The sequence below is a fragment of the Cricetulus griseus genome, chromosome 8, assembly GCF_003668045.3.
Source record: "Cricetulus griseus strain 17A/GY chromosome 8, alternate assembly CriGri-PICRH-1.0, whole genome shotgun sequence".
In the NCBI taxonomy this organism is placed as follows: domain Eukaryota; kingdom Metazoa; phylum Chordata; class Mammalia; order Rodentia; family Cricetidae; genus Cricetulus; species Cricetulus griseus.
Window position 1 is genome coordinate 84050492 of NC_048601.1, and position 22590 is coordinate 84073081.

Genomic DNA, 22590 nt, shown 5'->3' on the forward strand with positions numbered 1-22590 from the left:
GAAAAATGTTGGGGTGAGCCAACCCCAAGGACTGGAAATGCCCCTGCATGGTAGCTGAGTTGGTCAGTCTACCATCTCTCCCACACCTACTCCATCAGAGCCCACTATACCTCTGGCCAGTAGAGGGGTGGGACCAATTCTCACACTCTCCCATGCTTAAGCCTCCAGGACCAGCTCTACTGTGCCTCCAAGCAAAAGGCAGGTGCAGCTCTCCCATACTGTTGTCACTGCTGGAACCACCCTGTGGTGGTTGGTGAGGGGCAGAACTAGCTCAGTGTGGCCCTTGGACATCAACATAGCTTTAGGCTGTAGTACAGACTACAGATATCTGCATAACCTCTGGCAGTAACACAGGTCATGGACATCATACAGACAGAGTCCATCAACATGGACTACTGACTGTAGTAGTACCATGGACCAAGACATGGACCTCAGTGGCAGCATGGGACCTGACATCACCATGACCTCAAGTGGCAGAACAGGCATTTCTTCACCATGGTTGCCTCTCCAGTTCTGCCTCTATTCCTAGGGCAGAAACATCTCTACTTCTCTTTCTCTTTCATCTCTCTACCACATACTTCCTCACTGAGCCCCCCCCCAAAAAAAAAACCCTATGTCTTATTTCTTTAACCTCACCCACCCAGGATTCAGTCCTAAATCTTTTTTTAATCATTTTTTATTTGACTTAGAAACAAGATTGATTTACATGAAAATCCCAGTTCCCTTCTCCCTCCAGTCCTTCCCTACCACCACGCCCCAACTAAAACCCTACCTATCACAAACCCTTTCTTCTACTTTTCACCTGACTCAACCTTTCTGCTCCCTCATGACCTCTGCATCCTTCCTCTTCTTCCCTCCTCATTCTCGTAGCTCCCTCCTCTCTCTTCCCATGCTTTCAATTTGCTCAGGAGATCTTGACCCTTTCCCCCTCTTCAGGGGTCAATGTTTGTCTCTTTTAGGGTCCTCCTTGTTTACTAGTTTCTCTGGCAGTGTGGATTTACTCTATGTCTAAAATCCACATATGATTGAGTACATGCCATGTTTGTCTTTTTGTGATTGGGTTACCTCGCTCAGAATGGTTTCTTCTAGTTCCATCCATTTTTCCTGCAAATTTCAAGATTCCATTGTTTTTTTTCTGCTGAGTGGTACTCCATTGTGTAAATGTACCACATTTTCTCAATCCATTCTTCGGTAGAGGGGCATCTAGGCTGCTTCCAGTTTCTGGCTATTACAAATAGTGCTGCTATGAACATCGTTGAACAGATGTCCTTGTTGTGTGAATGTGTTTCTTTTGGGTATATGCCTAGTAGTGGAATTGCTGGATATTGTGGTAGACTGATTTCCATTTTCTTGAGGAATTGCCATACTGATTTCCAAAGTGGCTGTACAAGTTGGCACTCTTACCAGCAGTGGAGAAGTGTTCCCCTTTCTCCACATCCTCTCCAGCATAAATTGTCATTGGTGTTTTTTATTTTAGCCATTCTAACAGGAGTAAGATGGCATCTCAGAGTTGATTTGATTTGCATTTCCCTGATGGCTAAGGATGTTGAACACTTTCTTATGTGCCTTTCAGCCATTTTAGATATTCCGAACTCGGTAGTGGCGGGATCCAACACAGTGAGGCCCCAGTGACAGTTCTGCCTCCATCTGCCGGCCCAGGTAGGCCAGTGGCTGTTTCCCATTCGGCGGCACTGCCCTGTCCTAAATCTTAAAGACCTTTTCTCCTCAATACTCCTTGATGTCTACTACATTTTTGCCTTCATATAGATGGATCCTGACACTCAGCAATCCAAACAACCAACCTGGACTATCCTCCTCCAAGGGATTCAGAGACAGTCCCACTTTTTTGGCCAGGAACCCCTATGGCCTTGCCTGCCTTCTACCCTTTCCTTCTTCCTTCTTCAGTATATAGATGACCTCCTCCTTTACAGTACTGCAGCAATTCCCTCTCTGATAGCCCATCTGACAATGCCCCACATCTCAATTTCCTTAGCTCCTGAGGTAACCAGAGCAAACCTTTCAAAGCTCAAATCTTCTTTCCCCAAGTCACTCATCTGAGATTCTCTCTCATTTCAACCCATGGACACCTGACTTTATACTACCTTGCCCATCTCCACTCCTTATCTCTGACCTCATGGCCAACCTCCTCCCATCATAGATCCCTGAAAACTCACTCCTGATACATTCCCTATCCCAAGCCACTTCTGTACCTCTGCCTTCCTCCCATCCTCAAACAATTCCTTAAACTTAAAATGTTCCCCTTTCTGCCCTACCTGTCAACCTCCCAGATCTATACAAACCTTTCCATCCTTAAGCTTCCAAAACACATAAACACCTTCTAGGTCCAAATGCTGCTACCTCCATTTCTTACCTCCACCAAACTATATATAGCACCATCCCGTGGCTGACCTCCTTGTCTGTGCATTCTTGCCATAATCCCTCTGGTCGCCTAGAAATCTAACAGACTCTGGGATCCCATCCCGTAATCTACGAATCCCCTCTCACAATCTATTCTCACCAATATCTCCCTCAACTCCCAACTTACAAAGGACTCCAATCTCTTCCATCGTCTCAGATTTCGTCTCCAAACTTCACTTATTGAAAACTTATCACTCACATTTCTTGCCTGTCCTCCCCTAAGACCTCCATACTTACCTCTTTACCTCAGTGTTCCCAGGTTCTATACCCTCCTGTCCAAACACTCTCAAAACCTACTACCTACTACCACGTCCCTCTCATACACAGGAGGGTCCTCTATCTATTATGACTACACTTTTTATGCAGATGGCAGCTCCTTCCTGTCAAATAGCTGTATCAGACTGACCCTGCCATTAACAACACAGCTAACCCTCCTTAACACTGGATAATCTCCTAATCCCCTCTTTGCATAATCATCCTCACCCTTCAGTTTCTGTTCTGTGAAGGACACCCCATCCCCACATACCTCATCTCTCTTCTCACACTCTGACTTCTCCTGTACCCAGATGATTGCCAAACCTCCACTGCCAACTGACTCCCCTAAAGTCAATAACTGTCTAGATGCCCTCAGACACCAAACGCTGAACAAATCGTACAATAAATCCAACATATCTCCTCTCCTTCTCTCTCTCTCTCTCTCTCTCTCTCTCTCTCTCTCTCTCTCTCTGTGTGTGTGTGTGTGTGTGTGTGTGTGTGTGTGTGCACGTGTTTCTCTTTCTCTCTGATGACTGAACCCTCATTTGACTCAAGGTCATCCAAGAAACCCTCTGTCTCTTCCTAAACTCCCACTGATACCTGAAATGCCTCCTGCTGCTTTCTCTCTGCCTCTCTTCAAAGCCCCCCATTAGCACAGGTCCCTCTCACCACCAATACCCCAATTACCAATGCCCTACCCCCACTACTAACTGCTTGTCCTCTTTATCATCCAAGTCCCTTTTTGGGAACTAAAGCCAAGTTCTTTCAACCTTTCTACACCAACCCCAAAAATGTGTTACCAACCGTTCCTCTTATGGTTTTTCAAGAGCTTCCACAATCGTCCTTGTTCCTAAAATATCTCAATTGCAAAACCCACCTAGACACCCCAGGAAAGACTATGCTGATGTAATAAACAACACTCAAATTACATTCCTCCCAGCACAACTAGATCCTGCTTTCAAATAACAGCTCTTCCCCCATTTAACCTTGTACAGACAACTGAAATTTTCCTGTCTGCTGCCAGGAACTCTCAGACTCCAGATAAGAACTCTTATTAATGAATAACCTGAGTTTTCCTACCTATTGCCTATTCCTAATGGTGGGATCTCTCCATCTGTCCCTGGTCCTAGGACTCCTCTTCCCAACTCTGAAGATCACGAGGCTAAAAGTTTCAAGTGTACACACAGATAAACATTTTCCTAAAGTCCTTAACTTTACCTCTTATCCTTATTCTATCTGTCCCAACAGAATACAAATCAACCGCCAAGTGCTGCAGCAACTCTAGTGCCAGCCGCAACTATTTCCTCAGAACCGACATCATGATATACCTCACAGACTGAACTAGCCTCAGATGCTCTCACAGAACCTGGACCTCTGACTGATACAGCCTGCTCTCCCCAACCTTGACCAACAACCCAGCTACCTTGGGTCCCAAAACAACAATACTCCATTGCCAGCAGAAAGCAACCAGAGTAAATGATGCCCACTAACCCAATACCCAGGTACCCAATAAATACAAAGGTGGGAATGAAGGGATTCTAGACAGCCCAAGCCTGGCAAACATGGCCCTGGCAGACCTTGCCCTTTTCCTTCATTCCCTTGCCTTGCTACGAAACCATTACTTGCAATCCTGAAAGCTGGCCCCCAAGATCCATTCCTTTATTTGACCACTTCCTCCGGGCTGACTACCAAAAAAAAAAAAAAAACAGATATAAAAGTATTGAAGTCCAGCAACCAACCCTCCCTGCAACTTTGGCTCACCTATTTAACATGGCCAATTAAAATTAAACACCTCTTTCTAACTTGAGATTTCCCCCTTCACTTTTTGTTTATGAAGGTGTTTTGCCTTTATGAGGATATCAGGGATGTTGGAATTGGAGTTAAAGACAGTTATGAGCTGCCATGTCAGTGATGAAAATAAACCCTGGTCCTCTGAAAGAACAACCAGTGCTCTTAATCATAGAGCCATCTCTCCAGCCCCTGCCCCTTTTCCTTTATAATCTGCCATTTGCCTAGGGGCCACATCTGTCTCCTCTATATCCAGAGTCAGTACTTTGTATCCCCCAGTTCAAATACCCAATCTACCTGTTCCTTGTTCCTTTCCCCTTCTCCCTCACAGTCTATCTCCTGGCTTGGTCTCATATTCCCTGCCCTTTGTCTTTCTGGGTCAAATAAATCTCCTTTGTGCTAAGAACTTCATTTCAGAGTATCTTGAGCTGTTACTGCTCCCTCTACCAGAGACCTAGCCGAAAGTCAAATACTCAAATTCAGCATTAAGGGAACATTTACAATTGAAAATAAAAAGAAAAGAATAAGAGAATTCCTGTGGAAACGTCAACTTATGGTATACTAGGAACATAAAGGACTCTGTAGTACTTGGCCGCAGATACATAAAAGAGTGCATATGTGTTACAGCACAAATTTATAGCATAAGAAACTTGCTTTGCTACTTGAATAATTTAAGTTTGAGAAGTACCTGCTTTTTTTTAAGAAAAAAATTAATTTATATTGTAGCAGAAAGGTAACCCTAAAATCATCTGTAACTTCATTTCCAGTGGATACAATGACTTCTGGCCCTTATGGGCAACAGGAGTTCACACATGCATACATGCTGGCACAACACACATTCATATAAATAAAAATAAAGCAACTTTTTTTAAAAAGAGAAAAAGTCATCTTTTAAAAATACCTAATGCATGCTTTTTCAACATATTGATTATTCTGTTATCAGAACTGATTTGTACCAAAGGAGTAATCGTAGGATAGACATTCATCACAAACATCTGAACAGTCAGGATGGCTGGATGGTAAATCCATAACAAAAGTTCAATGGATGAGATGATGAAGTCCACCCAGTACATGACCACAAAGACAACCACCAGCAGCAAGATGGTCAGAGTGGCCTGTTTCTCAGGGGATGCTCTCAGGCGGCTGAGGCTGTGAAGATATTTGCATTGCCTCTGATGTCTGAACAAGATAATCACCATGTATGCACTTGTGGTCAGCATAACTCCTACAAGAAACACATCTCTAGAGGTTGTCACTGTTAAAATCAGTGCCCTGATGATATAGTTCACGGGGAAGAGAGAGCAATATTTGGTGACCTTCATCTGGTTGGTCTCACTCATATTGGTAAAAGCCCCAACATAGAAGATCCACCTACTACTGAATGACAAATTGAAAGACCAAATGAATAAGAAAGCAGAGATCATGTATTTTTTTAGTTTAAGTTTAAATTTTGCCAGGAAAGAGGTACTGGGACTGATAGTGACAGCCTGGAACACACTCAGGAGGCAGGTGATGCAGATGGAGAGGCCTCTCATCACTCTGTTTATGTAAAAAGTTGTCTTACATTTGAAGTCATTCTCAGAGTTCAGTGACTCAAATACATCTGTAAGCCCAATACCCCCTCCAGTGAGAATCAGCACTATGTGGATGAAGGTCAGTTGACAGGAGATCAGGTCCATGGGCTTAGATTTATGTACTAGGATTATGAAAGTGTAGATAAAAAGGAGAAACATATTGGTGATGACTCCAAGTCCAGCTTGGAAATAAAGGACATTCTTTAATGAGGACATATGTGGAAAGTGCATTCATCTTAAGAGCATAATGGAAACATTTCATATATCTGAAAAAAATTATAGATTATTCATCAAACTTGTGATGCGATGGTCAGTATGTCTATATCAACATTCTGTTTTACCTACCTACTCTTGATTAACCTATCTTTAAAATTTTTGAGATTCCACATTTTAAAGGTCCTATATTTCTGTATACCTTCCATATTATCTCCTGTGTATATATAGTATTATTGTGCATAATAAATGCATTTCAGCCATATTCAATGCAGAATCCACACTTTATGTGCCTGTATTTCACCTGGGCCTCATGTCTTAGAAATCTAAGCCTATTGATTTTTATTTGCATGCCTTATTTTACACTTAACACTGAAAACAGTAGTGAAGAGCATAGAATAATAATCATATTTGTACAACTGAATAAAAATTATGTCAATCTGGGTAAAATTACAAAAGAAATCGAAAAACGTGAGATGAGCCAGTCTCCTATTCCATAATTTTAATAAGCTCCATTTTGCAACTATCCATATTTGCATTCATAATTCTAATGGAATCACAGTTGATAATTCATGATAATCCCATGATTTTAATCAGCAATATGTCTATCTCAATTCATTTGTTTTTATTTTCCTTTTTCAATGAACTCACAGTCCAGAATCTGGACTTAAAGACATAGATACAGTTGGAGGCCATTAGTGCACTTTCCACACCCTATTAATTGTATAACCATTATTGTTATAAATGTTCCTACATGTCTCCCAGTTTTCTTCTCATCCCGTTTAAAACTTGTGTGAACTCCACTTCTGGTTTAAAGAACTAACTCTCAGCTATCAAGACAAGCACTATTTTTCTTTATTTTTCTCAGGGGGCAGTAGGGTGGTTAAATAATTAATAGAATGATTCTGTGTGGATGTTTCATCCATCTATATTGTTATTATACCTCCCTCCCTCCCCCTTCTGTATTTATCCCCCTGTGTCTAAGAATCTCCCACATTCTCTAGTAGACAAATTGTATCCTGCTACTCCCCTGTACCTCCCTCCCACCTTCTTCTATATTTACTCCCCTTTTCCCTGGCAAGGAGCCCGCCCTTTGCCATTTACCTGGTGAGATCATTTGTACCTTGCTATTCTCCCCTCTATTGCTGCCCACAACCTCCCCCATTCTGGCCATGGTGCCATTTGGCTGTCCTGGTATCTGTAGTTACTCAGGGTACATACTCACTCTGAAGGTGTGGCGCTAATAGCCTGCAACAAGAGAGAACATGTGACATTAAGACAAACACTGCTTTCAACACATTGTTGTTCCCATGCAGTTGAAATCAAGGTCCCCAGTGTTATCATACATCATCAACACACAGGTTTTTTTTTTTTAAGTTTTAGTCAATAGTCTTATGTTATTTATCCTGGTGACCAGTATCATTATTTTATCAAATTAGTATAATTTATTTCTTTTTTAAATTTTCTTATTTTTTTTACTTATTTATTCTTTTTTTATTAGAAAGAAAATTATTTTACATGTAAATCCCAGGCCCCTCTCCCTCTCCTTCTCCCCTGCCCCCACCAACTAATGCCCTACCCATTCCATACCCTTTCTGCGCCCCAGGAAGGGTGAGGCCTTCCATGGGGGGGGGTCTTCAAAGTCTGTCATATTTTTTGGGATAGGGCCTAGGCCAACCCCCTTGTGTCTAGGCTTAGGGAGTATCCCTCCATATGGGATGGGCTCCTAAAGTCCATTCCCATGGTAGCGATAAGTACTGATTCACTACAAGAGGCCCCATAGATTTCCAAGGTCTCCTCACTGACACACACGTTCTGGACCCCTTTGCTCATCAGTTTCCTTCTCTGCATCTGGATTTCAATTCAGTTCAAAGTTTAGCTGTGGGTGTCTGCTTCTACTTCCACCAGCTGCTGGATGAAGGCTATACAATGGCATATGGATTAGTCATCAATCTCATTATCAGGAGAAGGCATTTGTGGTAGCCTCTCCTCTGTTGCTTAGATTGTTAGTTGGTGTCATCTTTGTAGCTCTCCAGACATTTCCCTAGTGCCTGATTTCTCTTTAAATTTATAATGTCTCCCTCTATTATAGTATCTCTTATCTTGCTCTGTTCTGTTCTCCCAGCTCAACCTCACTGTCCCATCATGTCCTCCTCATCCCTCCTCTTCTCCCCTTCTCATTCTCCTAGTTCCCCTCTCCCCTCCCCCATGCTCCCAATTTGCTCAGGAGATCTTGTCGATTTCCCCTTCTCCAGGGGACCATGTATGTCTCTCTTAGGGTTCTCCTTGTTTACCAGCCTCTCCGGAAGCCTGGGCTGCAGGCTGGTAATCCTTTACTCTATGTCTAAAATCCACATATGAGTGAGTACATACAATGCCTTTTTTGTGACTGGGTTACCTCTCTCAGAATGGTTTCTAGTTCCATCCATTTGCCTGCAAATTTCAAGATTCCATTGCCTTTTTTCCCCTGCTGAGTAGTACTCCATTATGTAAATGTACTACATTTTTTCTATCCATTCTTCAGTTGAGGGCCATCTAGGTTGTTTCCAGGTTCTGGCTATTAAAATAATGCTGCTATGAACATAGTTGAAAGGATGTCCTTGCTGTATGAATGTGCTTCTTTTGGGTATATGCCCAAGAGTGGAATAGCTGGATCTTGTGGTAGACTGATTCCCATTTTCCTGAAGAATCGCCATACAGATTTCGAAAGTGGCTGTACAAGTTGGCACTCCCACCAGCAGTGGAGGAGTGTTCCCCTTTCTCCACATCCTCTTCAGCATAAACTGTCATTGGTGTTTTTGATTTTAGCCATTCTGACAGGAGTAAGTTAGTATCTCAGAGTTGTTTTGATTTAAATCAGCTCTGTGATAGAGAAATAGAAAACTACTACACTAAGGTTCTTGTGAGGAAGAGTACACATTTGTATTTTCAAGTTTACTTGTATTTTCCACATATATAGGTGCATGCATGTATATATAGAAATAATGCAGAAGTTAGTATGTGAGACAGCCCTATAACATCCCAATGAATATGACAATCTAAATCACACATTTTATATATATCATGTTTTCTCTTAATAAGCTTGATGTATTAAAGGAATAGATTCACCCAAATTGCCAGAGCCATACATATGATTTTCTCACCAATATACATTTGCAGTAGCTTCACAGTGATGTTCTGTTTTTTAAAAGCTCCAGGATACATGCTCTTGATGACTAAGTGGTTCATTGCATGTTTTACTTTTGCAAAGGACCTGGGTTAGATTCCCAGGGATGACATGGTGGCTCAGAACCATCTGTAACTCTAGTTACAGGGAATCTCTTGCCTCCTCTGGTATTACATTCAAGTGGTGCACAGACATAGATGCAGCAAAAACCCTTACATATGAAAAACAAAATATATAAATCTTAAATAATAAAGAAAGAAAACATTTAATTTTATTTATTAAGGATAATAATTCAAGCTTTGTTCTTGTTCTAAAAGAACTGCAGCACATTTCCATTTTCAAATTGTAAATGGACAAACTATATGAATAATCATTTTTATTAATTATACATCTATAAATTACTAGTATGGAAATATATTATAAATAAAATAAAAAGACCATAATAGAAGTTAAAGATAGTAATCTAAATTTTTTCTTGTGCCAAAGCTATGGACTTCATCCTCTCTACTTCATACCCATGCTTGCAAACATTTATCACCTACAGAAAATGACATGTCTTCCCATTCAGTATGTGACTTCTTTCTCGGGGGTTCATTGGAGGTGAGAGTGGACCAGAAAAGCCATAGCTACCATGACTACAAACTGAGTTGTTAACATATACATGAACTGAGAAAAGTCATTTGTTTCATTTGAAAAAAATGCAGTGCCTGGGTTTTCACATTAGTTTAAGTTGTAGTACTTAGTTGTAAGTAGTAAACCCAAAGTGTATCCATAAACATTCATAATAGTAGAGATGATATCACTATTAAATTGATCCAGACCAAAAGACCAAGCAGTCTACACGCAGCTCTCTGAAGGCTCACACAACAATAGAAACCAGGAGCTGCTTCATGCATGGCTCTACATTCTGCTGAGAAAATAATTTTACCCCTTTGTAACATACTATTTGATTTTAGAGAAGTCTTGTTTTTTGATCATATGGTGGCCTTTGCATTCTGCTTTGAGGAGACAATAATATAATAAACATACGAACATATTAGATCATTTAGTGAGTAATGACCTAAAAGCCATATGACTGCTCAGAGAGAACTTTAAGTGATTGTGGGACTTTCAGGTGATAAGATACATAGTGTTATTGCCTGATGCAATGCCCATTGTCAGCAACATTAACAAGTCTTCAGGAATCTCAAGAAAATGAAGACCTTAGCCACTCAAATTAGTTCCATGAAGTCTTTATGAAAGAGATATGCCAGCAGGAATAAATAGTGATTATTTAATTAAGGTATTAATTCACAGCGTTTGCCCCATACTCTTAAATAATTTTAATGTATAAGTTACTCTTTAGAAATTGAATTTAGCTCACCTGCAACTGAAAGCATACATACAGTGACTAGAACATTACAATCTCACAGTTATGAGCCATCTCCTCTGAGATGCAGCAGAAGCAGCAGTGGAAATGTCTGTCACTGCAGAGACTGTGGGGAAGCAGTCAGACCCAGAGCCTGATCACACGTCACATAGTGTAAGTCTAAAAAAGATTTGAAAATGTTCACTGGAAGTGTGTGTGTGTGTGTGTGTGTGTGTGTGTGTGTGTGTGTGTGTGTATGTGTGTGTGTAATGACTGGACTACTGGGTCTAAGAATAGACCAATAGCATATTGTGTACTGAGACTGCTAACATAAATATGTGTACAGCACTTGAGTGAAAAACTGAGAGTTGAATCAAATGTGTCTATGAAATAAATGGACCTTAAGGAAAATGGAGAGTGTATCTGTTTTCAGGGTGACTGAATAAGACCCACGAGTGTCCTACCCCGGCACCAGTGTAGACCTTTAATGTGAATTACTCAAAACAAACTGAAAACCCTATAATGCTTGCAAACATAAACTCATGCTTCCATCATTTGGTTTCCATGGTATGGATGCTCTGTGTCCAGTGACTAAATAACATTTACCAGCATAATTTTATTCCATTTTTAAAACAATGCTTTCATAATACTACATTATGTATTTATCGTTATGATTTTGTTGTATTTGTGAGGTGGGAAACAGAGACAGAGAGGAGTGGTCTAAATCTATAGTTCAGACTGACTTCAGTCAAACTGACGATGCTCCTGCCTTAGCCTCCAAAGTTTTGGGATCACAGGTGTTTGCGACCACACCTGCCTTCGCTTTCCATTTAGTCTCCTGTGTATATTAGTAAGTGATATTCCAGAAATATAAAAATGGACTTTCGATGTTCAGCAGCTAAATTTAAATTTACTTGGCATATTTTGTGAATGCACGTTTTAATGAGAAATTGTATTTTGGAACTATTCAAGGAATCTTTGAGGCTTTAGACAGTAAATAATTTTATACTTTTCAAGAATTGAAAATGTTTCTCTCTGCTAATGAAAAGCTTAGTCAATATTATATAGGACTCAGTGTAACAAGGTTCAACTTTGAAAACTCAAAATACTAAAAATGAATCCATTTTAATTAAAGCACTCAAACTACTACTGGAAATTACCTAGTATACATTTTTGTAAAGATAAATTCACAAGATTTTAATGAATAAGTGAAGTAAGATTTCTAGATACTTCTGAGATGACCAAAAGAGATCTACTTCTTCAGAAATTATTATAATAGATAAACAAATCTATGAAAAAACACGCATATATAATATTAAAAAATATGTTATGTTTTACTAGGTCATGAAGTGAAACTCTCCTAAGAATTCCTAAGTATGGCCAGGCAGTGATGGTGCACACCTTTAATCCCAGCACTGGGGAGGCAGAGGTAGGCGAATCTCTGTGATTTAGAGGCCACCCTGTTTACAGAGTGAATTCCAGGGCAGACTCCAAAGCGACAGAGAAATTCTGTCTCAGAAAACAAAAACAACAAAAGAATTCCTAAGTATATGCAAACCTAACAGAACAGAAAATTACTGATAAACACTAAATTAGTTAATATTTGTTGTGTATACCCAGTTTGTTTCATATAGATCAATGCATAGGTCGAGAACAGCAGTACAATGAGAAAAGACAAAATATAATTTAAATGTATCTTCACATTATAAATGTACTCCTGAAAACCAATAAATGTGTTCTTTGTGTTTCATCCTGTAAGCCATTTCAGGTGTTTTGTGAGAGGGTTGGAAAATTAACACAGCTGCCTTTAGATAGGAAGAACCATGTTTTTAGAATTACAAGAGTACACACTCAGGAGAATCCAGAGTCAGATATGTTCATTCAAATATTTCATTTAGGGCCACTTTCAACATAGTTATGAATGCACATTCTTTGTAAAAAAGATGGGTTTCCTGACATTTTCATTCTATATAAAGTACCCATTGATCACCTCCACCCTGTTAGCCTTTCCTGTCTCTGTCCACACTTCTGCTAGGCCCTGTCCTCTTTCCAACAACTCCCCTTCTACTGCTACATACATTATATTCAGAAACCATAGTAAGTGAAACCTATGGACTTTACAAATCTTTACAGTGATATTTTATGTCTACAAGTATCTGCTACGCTTGCTTATAATACATTATAGCTCTAAAGTAGAATTCTAAACAGAGAATTTTCTAATCATTGTATTGCAGGAATTCCTGCTTCATCCTACCACTTGCTTTGAGTTGTTACTATTAATGAAGACAAAAAGAAACACTCACCAGTCTGGGTCTTTGATAGACATCCGTGTAGAACACGGACCTAAGAAACAGTTATAAGGAAGAAATGTCATCCATCAGCTCATCTCCCTGTACAACCATAATTATCATGTCACCTGGAAAAGTGCAGTTCTGACTTTGTGGTTGTTAGAAAGTCATACCATCAAATGGGAGAGTTCTCTATTTCAAGGAAAACATTGCAGTAGAAACAGCTGAGCTTTGGGATTCCTGGGGGTGAGCTATTCTCCCCAGGCCACATCTGACTGTGGATTATTTGATTCCAGTCCTTGTGGACAAAACAAAAGTAAAAATAATATCCCATTGATAAGAAGTAAGAAAAACATCTTGGATTCCCCAAGGGTTCTTCCTCTTCCCCAAACACTCGTGATGGCGTCCATACTTAACTTACAGTGGCTTCAGAGTCTCACCTGGAAATTAACAGCAGTTTTGTCAAACAAAAGAAAATGTCACCTCCTCCAAACACACTTGGGGAAAGTCACCTTTCTTACAGAGGGCACAGATGTGAAGTAATGTAGTGAGCACAGGGCTGGGGGTGTAACTCAGTTGGTAGAGTGCATGTCTAGAAAGTATTGTTTGTGTGAGACAGCAGGGAAGGAATTAAATTTCCAGATTATAGGCACAGGTTAGGGAGAGGAATCCCAAGTCAATGGCAAGGACATGACCTTCAATAAGATCATAGAAGAAAACTTTTTCAAACTAAGTAAAGACACACACACAAATATAAGAAGCACACAGAACACATAAAAGACAAGACCAGAAAAGAGAATTTTCATGGCATCTCATAGTTAAATCACCAAGTATACAGAACAGGAAAGGTGTATTGAAATCTGCAAAAGAAAAACTACAAGTAATGAATAAAGAAAAGCTATCAAAAGAACAGCTGACTACTGAAAGGAAACTTTCATAGCCAGAAAAACCTGGAGCAATACAACCCAAGTTATAAATGACAGGTGATCTAAAAGTATATGCCCAGGTAAACCACTGCCATGATTGAAGGAGTAGGAACAATTTTCCACATCATAGACAGCCTAAAAAAACCTTTATATTCAACAAACCAGACATAAGGTAATATGTGAAGCTTTATTTAGAGGGTAAAGAGGGGAATAAACAAAGCAGAAGGACTGTGAAAAAAAAAAGAGCCATAATTAATAAAACGAAAAGTACCACTGAGAACACCAAAAATCAGCCACATGATGACCGGAACTAAGACACACATTTCAATGTTAATTTAAACATGAATGGCCTCAATTCTCTATTCAAAAGTCACAGGCTGACTGAATACATCAAGAATCAAAATCTATCTGTTACCTACAAGAAACACATTTAGTTAGAGTAAAGGATGGGCAAAATACTCCAATGAAATGCAACCAGGAAGTTAGCAGATATCAGTAGCCTAGCTTCTAACAAAATAGATTTTGAACTAAAACTAATCAAAAGAAATAAAGAGGGAAACTGCCTTCTAATCAAAGGAACAGTTAACCATGAAGACATCACTACCCTAAACATGTGCACCAAACTCAGGGACATGCATTCAAAAATTAATTTTTTCATTAAAATAGATAGACGAACACCAATCCATTAATAGTAGGTGAATTAAATACCCAACTTTTCCCAATAGGTAGGTCATCTGGATAAAAATTAAAGAGAGAAACATCAGAATTAATTGACATCACATATATAATGGATTTAAACATGCTTACAGAATAGTCTACCCAAATACTAAAGAATACACATTTAATCTGCATCACAGGAAGCTTCTCTAAAATAGACCATATATTGAAATGCAAAACAAATCACAATAAATCAAAAAGAATGAAATCACTCCTTGTATTCTACATGACAAGGGTGCAATAAGCCTAAAATTGACAGCACACAAATCTCTAACAAAACCTAATCTCATGGAGACTAAACAATGTCTTATAGAATGATGACTGTGTTGGAGAATTAATCAATAAAGAAATAAAAACTTTGTGAAACTAAATTGAAATGAAAACAAAAAGACACAGTTTCTGGGATACATTGAAAGCATATCTGTGCATAAATAGTAATCATTTTAGAAATACTTGAATTTGTGATATTAAGCCACTACATGTTGGAATAACCTTTCTCCTAGAGATTTTCTAATTTATATTACTGACATGAGGCTTATTTCACTATGCTGCTAGTTTGATTTCAATTGTGTTAGTAGAATATTGAGATTCACAATATAGATAATGAAGTGGTTATTTGTTTCTACCACTAACTGTTACGGGATGTATCACAGTACTTCATTTCCTTCTATAGTACAGAGTCATACTAAGGAAAACAGCATCTCACTTGCACTAAACCTGACAGACAGAGAGAAGGTACAAGCATGAGGTCATTAAGCTGCAGCCACTGATCTTTGACAAAGAGGCCAACATTACATACTGGAGAAAAACCACCCTTCAACTTTCAGTACATGAAAAATTTATGTCCACATGTAAGATAATTAATTTATATCCCCATCTCTCACTCTCACAGAAATCAATTCCAACAGACATTAACATAAGACAAAAATCTGAAATGATTGAAGTGAAAAGTAGGGGACACTTCAACATATAGACAGGCAACTTACTAATTCAGACTCCTGTTGCCCAGGCAATAAGGGCAACAGTTGACAAATGGGACATCATGAAACTAAACAGCTTACGCATAGCAAATGGGCAGTTGATGAGTGAAAGTCAGCCCACAGAAGGGAGGAGAAATCTTGGCCAGCTGTACAACTGGCAGAGGATTATTACCTGAAATATACAAAGAACTGAAGAAACTAAACAAGAAATCACACAATCTAATTAATAAATGTATTAGTGAAATAAACAAAGAACTAATATAATTCAGTAAATGCATAAATAACTCAGTCCTCTAAATCAAGTATCTGAGAAGCACTTAAAGAACTTTTCAACATCCCTTGTCATCAGGGTAAAGAAAACTGAAGCTATTTTTGAGATTTCACTTTCTACCAGTCAGAATGGCCATGAATAATATAAACCCAGAGACAGATATTGGGGTTCAAGTTGAATGTCAGAGAAGCCAAGCCGCCAAGCCACCAGAGAGCTCTGACCTCTACCAATGCTCAGACTGAAGAGGCTATCCAGTAAACCTCAGATTGTATCTAAGACTGCACTTCTAACCAGATCTCAGACTGCTCCTGAGAGTGCACTGAGCTCCTTTTATTCTCTCTAGTGCTGGGATTAAAAATGTGAGCTCTGTTTCTCTTTTAGACTGATTCACTCTCATGCAGCCTAGGGTGGCTTTGACGTCACAGAGATCCATTTGCCTCTGTCTCCTGAGTCCTGTGATTAAAGTTGTGAGCCACTATTGCCCAACATCTATGGCTGTGGCTATCTTTACATTTTGATCTCCAGGTAAGCGTTCTTAGATGATAAACAACTTATCACCCCAGCCTAGTTGTGGAGTAAATCAAGCACTCATTCACTGCTGTTGCCAGCACAAACTTGTACATCTACTAAGGAAATCAGTGTGTTGGTTCCTCGGGAAGCTGGGAATACAGCAATGCCAAGATTCAGCTATACCACTATCGGGCATATACCCAGAGATTACTTCATCCTACTACAGAGACATTTGTATATTCATAATATTCAGCAAATGGGAACAACGAGATTATCTTTAACAGAAGAATAAATAAAGAAAATGTGGTACATTTACACAATAGAATATTACTCAGACATTAAAAGTAATGAAATTTGCAGGTAAAGGGATGAAACTAGTAAAAGTCATTCTGAGTGATTTAACACAGACCCAGAAAGACAAACATGGTAAATGTTTACTTATATTTGCATTTTAGTTATTAAGTCATTAATAACAAGACATGATAACCACAAGGTTACAAACAGAGTTCGGGAATAGAGGTCAGGGATCTCACTAGGAAGGGAAAATAGAATAGATAGTGGTGGACAGATGAGGAGGTGTAAGATGGGGGATCAAATGGGGAAAGGCAGGGAGAAGAGGAGCAAGAAAGGGAATGCATGGAGGGACAAATAAAATTAAGAAACACTTAGGGAACCATGTGGAAAACATAATACAGTAGAAGCTTCCTAAAGTTTATAAACATAGGAAAGTGATCTACATGAAATTGCCAAATAACAGGAGGGGGGCACAAAACCCCAAATGAAACCACTCATCATCAAATGAAGCTTCTAGTACTTGAAATCTAATTCAGACATTGACCAAAGGGGCACCATGAGAACCTGAAAACAAGCCAGGGCTTGTTTGTCTAGGCTATTGTTAGCTCTGTAGAAAATCATAGACAACACCTGTTGTCCTGAAGACAACACAACTACTGAACTACCTACAGAACTAACTGAACATGAAGAATTTCAAGCTGGGGCCTATCTAAAGCCTTTACCCCTACAGATTAGAGTTCATGGTGGCCTGCCTGCAAGACACACTAGTACAACAGTGGTAAAAATGTGAGAGAGTAACCACCCAATATCTGATTTAATTTAAAGCATGCCCTCCATGAGATGGAACCCATACTCAACACTGTTTGGGTGGTCAAGAACCTGAGTCTACATCCACCAAGGATTTGACAGCCACTGGCAAATGAAACATTAGTTTTCTCTAAGGAAGTCTCACTGGGGAAACAAACCAGTCATTACTGTAGGCCACATGTCCAACAGTAGATGCCCAACATAAAATGAACTTGATAGAGTCTCCAGGTCCTTTGCATATCTTACAATTTTATGAGATCCCTAGGTGTGAACTTGTGTTTCCATATCTATATGTGTTTCTTGTGCTTTTTCTTTGGCTCTTTTTCTTCTGTTTGTCTTATTCGGATTGGCTTATTTTGTTTTTATCTAGTTATTTATTATTATTATTATTATTATTATTATTATTATTATTATTTAGATTCTTGTTTCTTTTCTAAGGAGAGACACAAAGTGTGTGGACCTGGAGAGTAGGAAGAACTGAAAGGAGTTGGGGAAAGGAAACCCTAATCAGAATATATTATAGGAAAAAATCTTTTCTCATTAAAAGAAAAACAAAAATTTGAAATGGTAGTGTGTAGTGGTGAACACTTCTAATCACAGAGGCAGGAGAATAACTGGGGCTACCAACCTGGCCCAGTGGAGAGGTCCAGGTCACAGTGAGAGATGCTCTCTCAAAATAATAGGTGAATGCACATGAAGACCTGGCTTCCATGAGCATATGCACACATATCCTTCCTCTGTGCACACACACACACACATGTATACACACATTCACAAAAACATATTATACATCATGTGTGTGTATGTAAACAATTTTTACCTACTGATAATATTTTAATAGGTGTTGATGAAATTAAGTAAAAATACACAGGAAATGAAATTTTCATACACAACTCATTAAAAGGTTGTAGTTAAGGGAGCCTGGATCAATCCCATGCTGGTTTCCCGGCTATCAGTCTGGGGACCATGAGCTCCCCTTTGTTCAGGTCAGCTGTTTCTGTGGATTTCACCAACTTGGTCTTCACCCCTTTGCTCATCACTCATCCTTCTCTGCAACTGGATTCCAGTTCAGTTCAGTGTTTAGCTGTGGGTGTCTGCTACTACTAACTACTTGCATCAGCTGCTGGATGAAAGCTCTAGAATGGCATATAAGTTAGTCACCAATCTCATTGTCAGGGGAGGGCATTTAGGGTAGCCTTATGTTGCTTAGATTCTTAGTTGGTGTCATCCTTGTAGATCTCTGGACATTTCTCTAGTGCCTGATTTCTCTTTAAACGTATAGTGGCTCCCTTTATTATCATTTCTCTCTTCTATTCTTGCTCTCCTCTATTCTTCCCCTGACTCAACTTTCCTGCTCTCTCATGTTCTCCTCAGCCCTCCTCTGACAATGAACACCCATGAACGAGGGTGTCAGTGAGGAGGCCTTGGAAATCCTCTTGTAGTAGATCAGTACTTATCCCTAGCATAGGAATAGACTTTGGGAGCCCATTTCACATGGAGGGATATTCCTTGAGTCTAGACTCATTGGGGAGGGCCTAGGCCCTATCCCAAAAGATATGACAGACTCTGAAGACCTGCCCATGGAAGGAATCACCCTACCTGGGGAGCAGAAAGGGTATGGGATACATAAAGTGTTAGTGGGAAGTAGGGGAAGATGGGAGGGAGAGGAACTGGGATTGACATGTAAAACTATCTTGTTTCGCCTTTCTGCTGACCAGTCCACAACGAGGTGAGTGATCCCCTGCTCTTACCCAACTCCCTTCCAAAGCTTCATTCACCCAGATCTTCCCGGGCTTGTGCATGCTTGCAGTAGTCATGCGCAGGCAGGGAGGAGCTCCCTGAATCTGGGAACAGGAAACTCTACCTTCCCTTTCCACCAACCGATCCGCAATGAGGTGAGTGATCCTCTGCTCTTACCCAACTCCTTTCCAAAGCTCCATCTACCCCAATCTCCCTGGGCCTGCTCCTGCTTGGGGTAGACCTGCCCAGGCAGTGAGGAACGAGCTGAGTCTGGAAACACCCCAGTCTTCCCTCCCATCCCCCCCACACACCTGACCCCTATGGAGGCCTAACTCTTTCAGAGTGAGGAGACTACCAGGAGAGGCAAGACCATCCAGAGCTGTGCACATTGAATTCCTGGCCAACACACACCACTGGGTAACAAGAGGAGATAGAGAGACCCCTCCTGCACTCACTGGAAGAAGATATGGGAAGAAGATAGAATAAGAACTCACTCAACAACAGAAAGACCAATATGACAACACCAGAATCTAGGGACTCCACTCCAGCAAGACCTGAAAAGCCCAACACAGTGCATGAAGAAGAGATGGACCTCAAAAATTATCTCAGCAAGATGATAGAGACCTTTAAAGAGGAAACAAGAAAATCCCTTAAAGAAATAGAAGAAAAAGCAAGCAAAAAATTACACGAAATGGAGGAAAAGAAAAACCAAAAAATTCAAGAAATAAACAAATCTCTTAAAGAATCTAGAGAAACACAAGAAAAAAACAACAAAACAAGTGAAGGAAGTTCTTGAAACAGTTCAAAGCATGAAAGCTGAAACAGACACAATAAAGAAAACACAGAATGAGACAATGCTGGAAATGGAAAGACTGGATAAACAATCAGGAACTAAAGATGTGATTATAACTAAGAGAATCCAAGAGACAGAAGAGAGAATCTCAGCTATTGAAGACTCACTAGAGGATATACATTCATCAACCAAAGAAAATCTCAAGTCCAACAAATCCCTAACACAAAATATCCAAGAAATATGGGACACAATGAAAAGACCAAACCTAAGACTAATAGGTATAAAAGAAGGTAAAGAAACACTGCTCAAAGGTACAGAAAACATATTCAACAAAATCATAGAAGAAAACTTCCCCAACCTACAGAAGGATATGCCTAGGAAAGTACAAGAAGCTTACAGGACACAAAACAGACTGGACCACAAAAAGAAGTTCCCTGACACATAATAATGAAAACATCAAATCTACAGAATAAAGAGAAAATATTAAGTGCAGCAAAGGAAAAAGGCCAAGTAACATATAAAGGCAAACCAATCAGAATCACACCCGAATTCTCAATAGAAACTCTGAAAGCCAGAAGGTCTTGGATAGATACCCTACAATCACTAAGGGAGCATGGATGTCAACCCAGACTACTGTACCCAGCAAAACTTTCAATCACTATAGATGGAGAAAACAAGATATTCCACGACATAAACAGATTTAAACAATACATATCCACAAATCCAGCAACAGGAGGTTCTGGAAGGAAAATTCCAACCCAATGAACATAACTACACTCACAAAAACACAGGCAATAGATAATCTAATTTTACCAAACACAAAAAGAAGCAGGAGGGCAAAATACACACACAATGACACCACCAACAATAAATCCAAAACAAGCAAGAACCAACGAACAATGGACATTAATATCCCTAAATGTCAATGGTCTTAACTTACCCATAAAAAGATATAGGCTAACAGAATGGATACGAAGACAGAATCCATCCTTCTGCTGTTTACAAGAAACACACCTCAACTTCAAAGACAGGCAATACCTCAGAGTAAAAGGATGGGAAAAGATTTTCCAATCAAATGGGCTCAAGAAACAAGCTGGTGTAGCAATCCTAATATCAAGCAAATTAGACTTCAAACCAAAATCAACCAAAAGAGATGAAGAAGGGCATTTTATACTCATCACAGGAAAAGTCCATCAAGATGAAGTCTCAATCCTGAACATCTATGCCCCAAATACAAAGGCACACACATTTGTAAAAGAAACATTACTAAAGCTCAAACCTCACATAAAACCATACACACTTATAGTAGGAGACTTCAATACCCCCCTTATGCCACTAGACAGGACCACCAGACAGAAACTTAACAAAGAAACAAAAGATCTGAAAGAAGTTACGACCCAACTGGGGTTAACAGATATTTATAGAACATTCCATCCAATCTCAAAAGAATATACCTTCTTCTCAGAGCCACATGGAACCTTCTCTAAAATTGACCACATAGTAGGCAGCAAAGCAAACCTCGATAGTTAAAAATTAATTGAAATAACCCCCTGTATCTTATCAAATCACCATGCATTAAAGCTAGAATTCAACAGCAATACGAATGGCAGAAAACCTACATACTCTTGGAAAATGAATAACACCCAATTGCACCATTCCTGGGTTGAGGAAGAAATAAAAAAAAATTAAAGACTTCCTAGAATTTAATGAGAATGTAGATACAACATACCCAAACTTATGGGACACTCTGAAAGCAGTGCTAAGAGGAAAGTTCATAGCACTAAGTGTCCACATGAAGAAACTGGAGAAAAGTCACATTAGAGAATTGACAGAACAACTGAAAGCATTAGAGCAAAAAGAAGCAAACTCACCAAGGAGGAGTAGATGCCAGGAAATAACCTGAGAGCTGAAATCAATAAAGTAGAAACTAGGAAAACATTATATAGAATCAATGAAACAAAGAGTTGGTTCTTTGAGAAGATTAACAAGATAGACAAACCTTTATCCAAACTAACCAAAAGGCAGAGAGAGAGCATGCTAATTAACAAAATCAGAAACAAAAGGGAAGATATAACAACGGACACTGAGGAAACCCAGAGAATCTTCAGGTCATCCTTTGAAAACCTGGACTCCACAAAATTTGAAAATCTAAAGGAAATGGACAGTTTTCTGGATAAATATCACTTACCAAAATTAGACCAAGATCAGATAAACAGTTTAAATCGACCTAAACCCCTAATGAAATAGAAGCAATCATCAAAAGTCTCCCAACCAAAAAAAGGCCAGGGCCAGATGGCTTCACTGCAGAATTCTACCAGAAATTCAAACAAGAGCTGATACCAGTACTCCTCAAACTCTTCCCCACAATAGAAGCAGATGGGATATTGCCAAACTCTTTCTACGAGTCTACAATCACTTTGATACACAAAGACATGACTAAGAAAGAGAACTACAGACCAATATCCCTCATGAACATCGATGCTAAAATACTCAATTAAATAT

At 39.5% G+C, this 22590-nt stretch overlaps 1 protein-coding gene across 1 annotated transcript; it reads right to left on the reverse strand.

Annotated features, from left to right (window-relative positions):
* Positions 1 to 559: 559 nt before the first annotated feature.
* Positions 560 to 6281, reverse strand: LOC100766607 (putative vomeronasal receptor-like protein 4). The gene is given in 2 exon segments (XM_027429750.1): positions 560 to 631; positions 5370 to 6281. Coding segments are annotated over 2 exon segments (984 nt in total).
* Positions 6282 to 22590: the final 16309 nt, after the last annotated feature.